The sequence below is a fragment of the Salvelinus namaycush genome, chromosome 19 (assembly GCF_016432855.1).
Source record: "Salvelinus namaycush isolate Seneca chromosome 19, SaNama_1.0, whole genome shotgun sequence".
Taxonomy (NCBI): Eukaryota; Metazoa; Chordata; class Actinopteri; order Salmoniformes; family Salmonidae; genus Salvelinus; species Salvelinus namaycush.
The window spans coordinates 38,913,637-38,927,895 of record NC_052325.1 but is presented as its reverse complement, the minus strand read 5'-3'; the positions used below and the strand labels follow the sequence as shown (position 1 = coordinate 38,927,895).

Sequence of the window (14,259 nt, the reverse complement as noted above, 5' to 3'; positions counted from 1 at the left end):
ACATCAACTGTTCAGAGGAGACTGCGTGAATCAGGCCTTCATGGTCAAATTGCTGCAAAGAAACCACTACTAAAGGACACCAATAATAAGAAGAGACTTACTTGGGCCAAGAAACACAAGCAATGGACATTATACCGGTGGAAATCTGTCCTTTGGTCTGATGAGTCCCCCCAAAAATGTGGGGATCCAACCGCTGTCTTTGTGAGACACAGAGTAGGTGAACGGATAATCTCCGCAGGGGTGGTTCCCACCGTGAAGCATGGAGGTGGTGGTGAGACTGTGTGGATGCGGCTTCGCTGGTGTCTTGGTCTAATTTATTTAGAATTCAAGGCACACTTAATCAGCATGGTTACCACAGCATTCTGCAGCGATACGCCATCCCGTCTGGTTTGCGCTTAGTGGGACTGTCATTCGTTTTTCAACAGGACAATGACCTAACACACCTCCAGGCTGTATAAGGGCTATTTGACCAAGAAGGAGAGTGATGAGTGCTGCATCAGATTACCTGGCCTCCACAATCACCCAACCTCAACCCAATTGAGATGGTTTGGGATTAGTTGGACCGCAGAGTGAAAAAATAGCAGCCAACAAGTGCTCAGCATATGTGGGAACTCCTTAAAGACTATTGGAAAAGCATTCCAGGTGAAGCTGGTTGAGAAAATGTCAAGTGTGCAAAGTTGTCATCAAGGCAAAAGGTGGCTACTTTGAAGAACCTCATATTTTGATTTGTTTAACAATTTTTTGGTTTCTACATGATTCCATTTGTTATTTCATCGTTTTGACGTTATTCTACAATGTAGAAAATAGTACAAATACAGAAAAACCCTTGAATGAGTAGTTGTGTCCAAACTTTTGACTAGTACTGTAACATCCTACCGGCTGCAAGAATATTGTAAACTCAGAAGAAAAAAATCCCTTTTTCAGGACCCTGTCTTTCAAAGATAATTCGTAAAAATCCAAATAACTATACAGATCTTCATTGTATAGGGTTTAAACACTGTTTCCCATGCTTGTTCAGTGAACCATAAACAATTAATGAACATGCACCTGTGGAACGGTCATTAAGACACTAACAGCTTACAGACGGTAGGCAATTAAGGTCACAGTTATGAAAACTTAGGACACTAAAGAGGCCTTTCTAATGACTCTGAAAAACACACATAAAAAAAGATGCCCCGGGTCCCTGCTCATCTGCGTGAACGTACCTTAGGCATGCTACAAGGAGGCATGAGGACTGCAGATGTGGCCAGGGCAATAAATTGCAATGTCCGTACTGTGAGACGCCCAAGACAGTGCTACAGGGAGACAGGACGGACAGTTGATCATCCTCGCAGTGGCAGACCACGTGTAACACTTGCACAGGATCGGTATATCCGAACATCACACCTGCGGGACAGGTACAGGATGGCAACAACAACTGCCCGAGTTACACCAGGAATGCACAATCCCTCCATCAGTGCTCAGACCATCGGCAATAAGCTGAGAGCCTGGACTGAGGGCTTGTAGGCCTGTTGTAAGGCAGGTCCTCACCAGACATCACCGGCAACGTCGCCTATAGGCACAAACCCACTGTCGCTGGACCAGACAGGACTGGCAAAAAGTGCTCTTCACTGACGAGTTGCGGTTTTGTCTCACTAGGGGTGATGGTCGGATTCGTGTTTATCGTCGAAGGAATGAGCGGTACACAGAGGTCTGTACTCTGGAACGGGATCGATTTGGAGGTGGAGGGTCCGTCATGGTCTGGGGCGGTGTGTCACAGCATCATCGGACTGAGTTTGTTGTCATTGCAGGCAATCTAAACGCTGTGCGTTACAGGGAAGACATCCTCCTCCCTCATGCGGTACCCTTCCTGCATGCTCATCCTGACATGACCCTCCAGCATGACAATGCCACCAGCCATACTGCTCGTTCTGTGTGTAATTTCCTGCAAGACAGGAATGTCAGTGTTCTGCCATGGCCTGCGAAGAGCCCGGATCTCAATCCCATTGAGCACATCTGGGACCTGTTGGATCGGAGGGTGAGGGCTAGGGCCATTCCCCCCAGAAATGTCCGGGAACTTGCAGGTGCCTTGGTGGAAGAGTGGGGTAACATCTCACAGCGAGAACTGGCAAATCTGTTGCAGTCCATGAGGAGGAGATGCATTGCAGTACTTAATGCAGCTGGGGGCCACACCAGATACTGACTGTTACTTTTGATTTTGACTCCCCCTTTGTTCAGGGACACATTCAATTTCTGTTAGTCACATGTCTGTGAAACATGTTCAGTTTGTCTCAGTTGTTGAATCTGGTTATGTTCATACAAATATTTACACGTTAAGTTTGCTGAAAATAAACGCAGTTGACATTGAGGACGTTTCTTTTTTTGCTGAGTTTATAAATTGCAGTGGTACTTCATCCAAAGCCTTTTCAAAAAGTCAGATATCATAAACAGCCCTGGTTTTCCAGATTTTTCATAGTGTTATACTGTTTTCAGTACTTGTCTTCTATTTGATCCAATGTATCATCCATGTAAAAAACCTGTCTGATTAGGATGAATAATATCCGACAAAACCTGTTTAATTCTATGCGCTATGCAGTTTGCATTGTGTAAGGGGCCTCCAATTTTTTTAATGGACCTATACATTTACCACTTGGGTCCCGTTTCAGTATTAATGAAATCAGACCTTGTTGAGTATGTGATAATCTACCATTTTTATAGGAGTGGTTAAAAAATGCTAATAACAGTCCTCCACTGGTATGCCATTCAGCCCTGGAGTTTTCCAAGTTCCTCTGTAATTCAGCCTTCACATAAGTCTTTCTGTACAGCTGTTAATTGTACATTATTAATAGAAAACAAATACTTACAATTAACTTTGGTTAGTAGAGATGGAGGAGACAAACTAAAACATATGCTTAAAGTACTTTGCTTCCTTGTTCAAAATATTGTTTGGTGAATCATGGGTGACGCCGTCATTTGTAACAAGTTTCAGTAAATTATTTTTGGTAGAATTTCTATGTTGAAGATAACATTTAAAAGAAAGTGCATTTTTCCCCATATGCTATCCATTTCGCGTTATTTTTAAAATACATTACACTTGATTTTTCTTGAAAAAGTTTCTCCTTTGTTTTTCCTCTAACGGATTCTGCTCCTATATTTCCTTTCTTAATATGAATTATTTTGACTTACATCGCTTTTGTTTTAAAGATGAGCATTGAACTGCATGGCCTCTAAAGGCACATCTAAAAGTGTCCCATACAATAAGGTGATCTGCTGTCAGTTATAAATTCTGCTGTCCTGGTTAAAAACAAGTTGTCATCCAGTAGGCTTTGATTAAATTTCCAATATCCTCGCCGACGTGGAAATTATGTAAGAGTAACTTATATGCCAATTATTTGATGGTCCGACCACATTCTGTCCCCATCAACAATTTATTTTACTTTCAGTGCCAGCAAGAATGACATAAGTAGTCAAGACAACTAGCTTGGTTTGTCTCCGCCATGTACAGTTAAAGTCGGAAGTTTACATACACTTAGGTTTGTCATTAAAACTCGTTTTCAACCACTCCACAAATTTCTTGTTAAACTATAGTTTTGACAAGTCGGTTAGGACATCTACTTTGTGCATGACACAATTAATTTTTCCAACAATTGTTTACAGACTGATTATTTCACTGTATCACAATTCCAGTGGGTCAGAAATTAAAATACAAAGTTGTCTGTGCCTTTAAACAGCTTGGAAAATTCCAGAAAGTTATGTCATGGCTTTAGAAGCTTCTGATAGGCTAATTGACATCATTTGAGTCAATTGGAGGTGTACCTGTGGATGTATTTCAAGGCCTACCTTCAAACTCAGGGCCTCTTTGCTTGACATCATGGGAAAACCAATAGAAATCAGCCAAGACCTCAGAAAAAAAAATTCAACCTCCACAAGTCTGGTTCATCCTTGGGAGAAATTTCCAAACGCCCGAAGGTACCACGTTCATCTGTACAAACAATAGTACGCAAATGTAAACACCATGGGGCCTCGCAGCCGTCATACCGCTCAGGAAGGAGACGCGTTCTGTCTCCTGGAGATGAACATACGTTAGTGCGAAAAGTGAAAATCAATCCCAGAACAAGAGCAAAGGACCTTGTGAAGATGCTGGAGGAAACGGGTACAAAAATATCTATATCCACAGTAAAACAAGTCCTACATCGACATAACCTGAATGGCCGCTCAGCAAGGAAGAAGCCACTGCTCCAAAATTGCCATAAAAAAGCCAGACTACGGTTTGCAACTGCACATGGGGACGAAGATCGTACTTTTTGGAGAAATGTCCTCTGGTCTGATGAAACAAAAATACAATTGTTTGGCCATAATGCCCATCGTTACGTTTGGAGGAAAAAGGGGCAGGCTTGCAAGCCAAAGAACTCCATCACAACCGTGAAGCAAGGGGGTGGCAGCATCATGTTGTGGGGGTGCTTTGCTGCAGGGGGGACTGGTGCACTTCACAAAATAGATGGCATCATGACGCAGGAAAATTATGTGTATGTATTGAAGCAACATCTCAAGACACCAGTCAGGAAGTTAAAGCTTGGTCGCAAATCGGTCTCCCAAATGGACAATGACCCCAAGCATACTTCCAAATTTGTGGCAAAATGGCTTAAGGACAACAAAGTCAAGGTATTGGAGTGGCCATCACAAAGTCCTGACCTCAAGCCAATAGAAAATTTGTGGGAAGCTTGTGGAAGGCTACCCAACACATTTGACCCAAGTTAAACAATTTAAAAGGCAATGCTACCAAATACTAATTTAGTGTATGTAAACTTCTGACCCACTGGGAATGTGATGAAAGAAATAAAAGCTGAAATAAATCACTCTACTATTAATCTGACATTTCACATTCTTAAAATAAAGTGTTGATCCTAACTGACCTTAGACAGGGAATTCTTATTCTGATTAAATGTCAGGAATGGTGAAAAACTTTAAATGTTTAAAAGTATTTGGCTAAAACTACACGGTTTCTGGCAGGGGGTATGCGATACCATATCCTCAATTCATGGGGTTGCATTCCCTCTAGACCCGGAGGTCTGTCTACTGGGCAACTTTACTAACACCAATCTTAGGCAAAGCCATACTATAAAGCTAACAGAAATATTGCTAGCGATTGCCTTGAAATGGAAAATGGATTCCCCCCTGCCAGTTGCAATGTGGCTATCAGAAGTTAATAGTTGTATCCCACTGGAGAAAATTACTTACCGCTTGAGGAATAAGTTAAATACATTTTACAGAATTTGGCAACCTTTTATTGACTATATGGAGAATCTCCCCCCACATCACATTGAATGAATCTATATATTATCCTTATATAATGTTTCACACGTAACGTGTGCCTACGGCAGGTGACCATATGATCCAATGTCTCATTATACATTTTTATTTATTGTATGTCTGTATATATAATTATAATTTGTTTTATTTTTTCTTTCTTTGTTATGCTCATCTGTTATTGTCACTTTGTCCTATTGTTGTCTAATATCTTTTCACGTTTGTCTTGAATGTTGTTAATTGGAAAATGCAAAAAAATAATTAAAAAAAAAAAAAAAAAAAGTATTTGGCTAAGGTGTATGTAAACTTCAGACGACTTCAACTGTATATCTCACTAGGTCAGGATATTTAAGCCTCCATATATCCACTTGTTCCATTATATTCGTGATTTCCTTAAGTGCATAAGGGTGATCGTTTGCAGTGCGATTTCCTTTACGGTCCATTGAGGTATTTAAAACCATATTATAATCTCCCACCATAATAATAGGGTCTTGTATTGCTTGTAGGCTTGATAAATTATTATAAAGTGCATTCGGAAAGTATTCAGACCCCTTGTCTTTCCACTTTTTGTTATGTTACAGCCTTATTAAAAAATGGAGGAAATAAAACATTCCTCAATCTACTCACAATTCCCATAATGGTAAAACAGGTCTATTTAAGGTCCCACAGTTGACAGTACATGTCAGAGCAAAAACCAACCCATGAGGTCGAAGGAATTGACACTGTCTCAGAGCTCTACGGACAAGGCACATACCTGGGGAAGGGTACCAAAACATTTCTGCAGCATTGAAGGTCCCCAAGAACACAGTGGCCTCCATCATTCTTAAATGGAAGAAGTTTGGAACCCCCAAGACTCTTCCTAGAACTGGCCACCCAGCCAAACTGAGCAATCGGGGGAGAAGGGCCTTGGTCATGGAGGTGACCAAGAACCCGATGGGTCCAGAGTTCATCTGTGGAGATGGGAGAACCTTCCAGAAGGACAACCATCTCTGCAGCACTCCACCAATCAGGCCTTTATGTTAGAGTGGCCAGACAGAAGCCACTCCTCATGTAAAGGTATATGTCAGCCTTGGAGTTTGACAAAAGGCACCTAAAGGACTCTCAGACCATGAGAAACAAGATTCTCTGGTCTGATGAAATCAGAATTGAACTCTTTTGCCTGAATGCCAAGCGTGACGTCTGGAGGAAACCTGACACCATCCCTAAAGTGAAGCATGGCGGGGGCAGCATCATACTGTGGGGAGGTTTTTCCAACGGCAGGGATTGGGAGACTAGTCATGATCGAGGGAACGCTGTACGGAGCAAAGTACAGAGAGATCCTTGATGAAATCCTGTTCCAGAGCTCTCAGGACCTCAGACGGGTGAAGGACAAGTCTCTGAATGTCCTTGAGTGGCCCAGCCAGAGCCCAGACTTGAACATCTCTGGTGAGACCTGAAAATACTTGTTCAGCAATGCTCCCCATCAAACCTGACACAGCTTGAGAGGATCTGCAGAGAAGAATGCGACAAACTCCCCAAATACAGGTGTGCCAAGCTTGTAGGGTCATACCCAAGAAGACTTGAGGCTGTAATCGCTGCCAAAGGTGCTTCAACTAAGTACTGAGTAAAGGGTCTGAATACTTATGTAAATGAAATTTTATATATATATATATATTTTTTTTTTAATAAACTAGCAAAAAAAAACACTGTTTTTGCTTTATCATTATGGTGTATTGTTTGTAGATTGCGGGGGGGAAACTATTTAATCAATTTTAGAATAAGGCTGTAACCTAACAAAATGTGGAAAAAGTCAAGGGGTCTGAATACTTTCCAAAGGCACTCTATATTCCTTTTCTTTTGGCCAGGTAAAAACTGATCATCTTTTCTCATTATCTGCTGAGCCATTACAATTATAATTGGCTATACTTATATCACCATAATGAAATACAAGTTTCAATTCTATTTATCATAATATATATATGTTTGTAAACTTACCATAAAAACACCATAATGATTGTGTCCATATAGCTATACCATGGAATTCTCACTGCTACTAAGTAAACCTCCAATTGTTCTCCACTATTCCACCTGCTAAAACCTCCCCCCATCCCAAGTTGGACTGTTGTCCCAGTGACTGGCAGACCACCCCTGTCCACCTGGCTTCTAGGGCCTTTGAGAGACTGGGACCAATCATTTAAAAAGATCACGCAGAACAGAACAGAAGCAGATTAACTGCCAAAAGCATTTCCAATGCGCTCACCTCGATTGTATACAATATATATATATATATATATTCAAAAAAATCTTGCATATCTTACTTTATCTCCACAATTAACGAATAATATGCTCAATAATGTCAGCAGTTCATATGAAGGAATGTTACCTATAACCAGGATTGGCATTACAAAAATAAAATTTTGGCAAGCAATTATTGTGATTAATCCTGTATTTTCCCCAACATCATTACCCCATAGCAACAGATGTGGGATACATACACACACACACACACCACAAGATCAGATGTTCAACAGTTGTTCCATCCCCGAGCCCAACTCAAGAGAAGACTTGGATGTGCGAATGTATATCTACATTTTCACTTTACATTTAACAGTGTTACCCAAGCATGCACTGAAAGTTATTCACTTAAGCACAGGAACTCCATATGATGAGATCAAGCAGAACAGAACAGAGCCAGGGTCCAGTGAGGAGTGAACACTGATCCAGTGACAGCTTTCTTCTCCCCCCACCCCCCACCCCCCATTTTTTTACAGAGCTGGTCAAAAGTAGTGCACTATATAGGGAATAGGATGCCATTTGGGATGCGGACCATGGCAGGGTGAAGAACAGCATGCAGATACAACACCACCACATAGGCCTACATAAATACTGGGTCACCGACCCTTGTCTGAGCTCTTCGGTTGTACATGTTGTGCCATTAGAACAAGTGCGCTGTTCATTGCAACGCTATTGCTGATGCAGAATCTAGCTACAAAGTCAGGATCTCACAGTCACATGTTCTTTGCGATTTCTCTGCAGCGTGTGCTTCGCATACTCACACAACTGGTTCTGCGTCCTCACGCCCTGCAGTTTTAGACTTTTAGCTCATGCCAAGTATGACCGAGTCATGCGAGAATTTGAACGTACACGTGTCTTGCGGCTTGGTTTTTATTTTATTTTATTTCTGGCAGTGTCATCCCTTCTAGGATCACATGTAATGCCCGAGGATGTCAACTGGAAATCATTACAGGGAGACATTGCATTTTCTATTTGTCTATGTAAAATAAAATATCTGCTCACCTGAGTTGCGCCACTTTTGGTCGAGGGTAATAAACAATCGGAGACGAGGGATGAGACGGTTGAGGGAATGAGTTCTGGGAAAAGGCTTGGAACAGGAGCAGCCAGCAGAGACTCCTCTCCCTCTTCAATTTTCCTGGAGAAAGGCAAAGAATAAGTATATAAAACATTATACTGACAACCGCTGAGCTCGACTCTTAACACAAACAACATGCTGTCTGTCGGGCAGTCTTTCCATCTGGAATGAGGAGAGATAAGCATTCATGGTAATGTCATCGCAATGATATATCAGATATTAGATGCCTGGAGCTTTAGGAGCCTACAGCCAGTCATGGGATCTCCTTAGCCTCTACCTGAGACATCATATATCACTGTCAATACCCAAACTGAAGCATGTGTATTGCCAGATTCTACTGTACACCTCCTAGCTATTGTTAGTGCCTCTGTTGTGAATAATGTGTCTTCTGTACATTCGAGGGGGTCAGTAGGACTGAACAGTTGATACTCCCAGACAGACACAGACATGGCTGACCGACAGTGAGACTAGCCATGTCTGCGACTGTGTGACCCCCCCGCTCTCAGCCAGTCAGAAGACACACCAAGCAGAGGGACAAACTGATTTTTGACGAGACGATGCACCCTCCACCTCAGCAGTGTGCAGCTTAGAAAGAGCACTTGGAGCCTAGCTCGCTCTAAGTCAGCATAAAGAACATTCGAACTTGACATCATTTAAGACAGAGTTTGGCTAACCTCTATACGTTACAGGCTACACACTGTAGAGCCGGGTCACCCCGTTCATGCAGTGAATCCACAACGGAAATACAGGCCTATGATCGTTGTGTTTATCTGACATGGATTTCTGGTCGTGTCTGTATGAGGGAGAGGCCCTGATGGCCGTTACGCTGTTTACTTCACAAAAACTCAGCCAGCGTGTCCGTTTAATCTGTTCTTACAAAAACGAGCAGAAAAAGCAACCCTGTCCGTGTGGGAAAGACCGGCCTGACAAAAACGATCACCACATTTGCCATTAGTATCATGAGAAGATATGAAATTGAGATTTAACATGGTTTATATATGTGAAGGCATTTCACGGTAAAGTCTACACCTGTTGTATTCGGCGCATTTGACAAATACATTTGAGGGCCTTGAATGGTAAAAGGTGGCTCACATTGACATTTCCTTACTGCTATGTAAACACACAGCAGTTACTAAGTTACTAATTACAAGCATCAAAGTAACAGGTGTTTGAGTCGAGTCCAGTTCTTTCAGCGTACTCTCAAAATTGGGTAAAACTATTCTCTCGCAGACAGTCCTGCATTTACCGGTACAAAGTCTACGGCAATTGTTCAACTGGGACCTCTGTGCCCTGCTGTTGCGAATACAAAGGGTGTACTATTCCTCTGTAGGAAAGCACATTGTACAAGCGCACTAATCACATATGTTAAATATTAACTTCAAGTCGCGAGTTACAGTATAAAGTAAGATAGATACGCTGAGACTTTTGGAGGAAATTTGGGGATATATATTACCAACACAAGGTTTGTGTTTTAGACTGTTCATTGAAAACATAACTATGACTAAAAAGAAAAATGTGACACTAAATCACATTCATTCACACCAGCCATTCCAAAGGAGAAATTAACAATACCTATTCCCCTGGCAGACAGCATTCCTGGAGAGCTGGGCATTTGGTGGTTGTAAAGGACCATGCAAAGGGATGAGGGATGGGCTGGAAAAGCCACTCACATTACCCTTCCCACTCCCAAAAATCTCTGCCTTCTCTCCGAGGCTGCCAGAGGTGTGTGCGTCTTCCAGTGTGTTATTCATATCACTCATGGGGGCCGGCTATATCCAAGGCATCATCTGGAGCAGAGAAAAGAGACGAGCTGTTGGAATGGAGTATACAGGGAAGTAGCAGAGTAGAGCACAGTGAGAAGGAGCAAGAGCTGGAAGGGATCCTCTGTCTGCTCACAGCACACACAAGCCTCTCCGCAAGGCTCATCTGCTGCCCGTGCGACTGGCCCAGTGGGGCAAAACATGATCCACCACAATAAAGTTATTTTTAACTCAATGACTCGCAAATGAGCCCTGGCTTTGACACAGTGGTGTATTAAAATGCATGCACCAACTCTGAGATTTTAGTTGTTAATTCTTCCCTCTATTTCTTTTTTTCCTCTCCCACTTCCTGGAAAGCAGACCTGCACAGAAAGCACACCTACGCAAAGGGTTGTTAGTATGTAACTTAGCTATGTTATGAGTCCTGGATGGCTACCAGACTGTAATACCAACTGTTCCTTTTGTCAAAGACTTCGCACTGAGGTCCCGACTGCACTTTAAAACTGAGCCCTGTGCTGGACTGGATGAATGTAGAAGCGGAGATTATCCAAGCCATGACTCAGCCATGATGTAGTGGGCTGTGGTGTGGTAGGTTATGTCATTCTGTGACAGCCAGCCAAGCATTATGTGGGGCGATAGTTGGCGTGATAACATCTATCTGAAAGGTAATGTGTAACAGAGATTGGGCTGGGGCTGAGAGGCTACTGTAGATAATCACATGCAGGCAGTCATTATGGTAACATCTGGTCGCAGTACCAGTTTACTTGCAGTACCAGAAATCCAGATGGCAGAACTTCATTCTATACAAACCTTTGCAAATGTTTCTAACTCCAATTTCTACTTTATTAGTAAGTAGACATTGAACATGAATTTGTTGTTGGCTGCTGAGGGTGATTATTAATGTTATGTGCTTCAAAACTGAAAAGTGGCCATTATCTGTATGGGAGCAACTTTTCAAAAAGCTACTTAAAATTGCAATAACAAATAATTATGGCAAATGCTATTAACCCATTTAATCCCATCGGTCACAATAGTGGAAAGAAATGTTTGTACTTTACAGGCTCTAGAGAAGATCAACAAATTAGTCATATATTATGCATTAGTAAAAAGGTGTCTAGTATGATTCAGAGAAGTTTAATATGATTTCTCTAATGGTCTCGAGACCTCAAGCATAAATCTCAAAGGTGTACTTTTACAGACATTTGGCACCAGAAGTCTGTATTCAACAGCTTAAAAAACAAACACATTGTTGGCATTTAAAAATATTTTCTTTGTAAATATGTTTAAAAGGGTCTAGTTTACATATCTCCCTTCCATTTTCAATTCATGGAATCAATGATGCTGGAGGTATATGGACATATTTTAGTGGTCACACGTGTGACCAATGGGAAAATACAGTGGCACTAACTCATTCATCTTAGCAGAGTCTTGATTTTCTCAGTAGATTGAAGTCGAGTTGGGTTATGGATATACTTCATCAAGACGATCTTACAGACGATTATCCATTAGCCTTTACATGCTGTATGTTTAATTTGATTGACAGTAGAAAGTCGTATTTTGTCATTTCAGGGGGAATTGGCCATGTATAGATACATAAACTGAATTAGTGTAATAATGTAACAAATATTGAATGTCAGTAGGTTTGTTTAGTGTCTCTTGCACAAGGGAAAGACCTGGTATCAGAGCATTGGGACATAGCCACAGGTGTAAACCTGGTTTGTATGGCTATTTGGGCTGAGATATAAAGGTGTAGATCTGGTTAATATTAACATTGGGACTCAGTCAAAAGGTGTAGACCTGGTTTTCAGTTTATGAGTATTCAGGCTTTGGCACATGTTTATACCTGGCTTAGTTGACTATTGGGGTTCAAGCACAGGTGCAGACTTTGTAGATATTTAAATTGGAGCTGAATTACAGGTGTACCCTTGTTTGTATAAATATTGGGGCTGAAATGGAGAAGTACACCTATTTTTTGACAATTGGGCCTGACACGTAGCAGTAGACCTGTTAAAAAAGAAAAGAAAATGGGGGTTACACATGCAGGTGTACACCTGGTCTGTAAGAATATTGGGGCTAAAGTACAACTGTACACCTTGTTTGTATGAATGTTGAGGCTTGGGCACACCTGTTTTATATACGAGTATGCCCATGGATTTACCTGGTTTATGAATAATGGAGTGTAGAAATACACAAGGCTCATATGGCTGGGTCTGGACGGACGTCTATTGCCAATTCAAATCCTCTGGCAACAAGTTTGTGGTAGGAAAAAAATGGGGCACGTGTTATACTATGAGTTTATCAATGAAATGATTAGCGTATACAGGTCAGAGATCACAGGACTATGATATGCAAATAACAGGGTTTGGGTGTGCAGCAAATAGCTGGATATGTTACCCTTGGGGAATACAGGCCTAAGGAAAGTGGGTATCAGGGACGAAGAGTATTGGAAAAGGAACTGGAGTCTATGAGGGACGAAGAGTATTGGAAAAGGAACTGGAGTCTATGAGTAACAAATAGGGCATTTAGGGCTATGATATGGGTGTATCAGTACTTGATTGTATCAATATTAGGGAATTGGCATGTGGGTGTTAGGGTCAGGGCATGGGGTGTTTGGCTAATTGGGTTTAGGTGTGTGGGTAAGTGGGCTGTGGTATATAGATATTGGGGCTGAGGAATTGAGGTCAATGTACGTTCATTGTATTATAAGCACACCCATCAGTCACAATTGTGAACGAGAATATAACACTTTAAAAAATATATATATTTTTAACATACTTTTCAATATTTTGTTAAAAATAAAAATCTATGGATTACATGTTAGGGTTACTAATGGCTAGGGTAGGTTACTTTCTAAATGTAATCCGTTACAGTAACTCATTTTTTATTTAACTAGGCAAGTCAGTTAAGAACAAATTAATATTTACAATGACAACCTCAGAACAGTTGTTCAGGGGCAGAACGACATTTTTTTTACTTTGTCACCTCGGGGATTCGATCCAGCAACCTTTCGGTTACCGGCCCAACGCTCTAACCACTAGGCTACTTGCCGTTACATGTTCAAAATTGTAATCAGTAACATATCTTTTGGATTACCCAAACTCTGTAACGTAATCAGATTACTTTGTTACTTTTAGATTACTTTCCCCCTGAGAAGCATTAGAAGAAGAAAAACATTAATATTACCAATTGAACAACATATATTACAAGATAAATCAATGTTAGAGTTTACATAGGTGGCCATAAATGGATGTTGCATTTTACTTTATGGGTTGGTTTTATGTAGGTTTCTTCTAACCCATTGCTTTACAATACAGATACTAATACTATTAGGTTATATCTTTACATTAAAAACCAAAGTCGGTCAGATTTCCAGTCATTCCAGTTAATTTAATACCCCTTGATCTTCAAGAAAAGGATTTTGAAATATAGCTTAGCCCAAAATTACCTGAGCATAACTCAAACTAAAAGCTTATTAGCCTACCCTGTTAAGGATTTTGTTGTCATGGAGGAGTGATTGTTATCATTGCGTCGAGTTGAAAAATAAATGCTGCTCTCGTGGATTGCATGCTTTGAGCACTACCGATAAGTGCTATTTGCATGTGAAAGATGAATGCCGTATGCTGCATTTTCTATAGGACCATTAACGTTTTTGTTGGTGTCACCTTGATATCTCAACAATTTGCAGCTGTTTAAGTCTATCAAAAGTGTGCGAGTTTGAGCATGTGTCTGTTTGGCCTATGTTTTTTTTTTATCAGCACGAACTAGATTGAGCAATAAAAGCCCGACTTGTGGTCTTCATAAATAAAAACTTGTTTTTGACAGTATGTGGAGCACAATACCACAGAGGAAGGGAGGAAATCCCTC

The 14,259-nt window shown here is 41.2% G+C and overlaps 1 protein-coding gene across 2 annotated transcripts in view; it reads right to left on the bottom strand.

Moving 5' to 3' along the window:
- Nucleotides 1-10,975, bottom strand: part of LOC120064407 (growth factor receptor-bound protein 14-like) — a 42,892-nt gene extending 31,917 nt beyond the window's left edge. Inside the window, exons 1-3 of one of the 2 annotated variants that reach the window (XM_039014968.1) lie at nt 10,845-10,975; nt 10,208-10,422; nt 8,563-8,695 (exon numbers count right to left, since the gene is read on the bottom strand). In XM_039014968.1, the coding sequence (XP_038870896.1) occupies nt 8,563-8,695; nt 10,208-10,395 (321 nt within the window). In that variant the 5' untranslated portion in view covers nt 10,396-10,422; nt 10,845-10,975. Of the gene's footprint in view, nt 1-8,562; nt 8,696-10,207 lie in introns of both variants that reach the window. The other variant, XM_039014967.1, reaches the window with a different exon arrangement.
- Nucleotides 10,976-14,259: the final 3,284 nt, after the last annotated feature.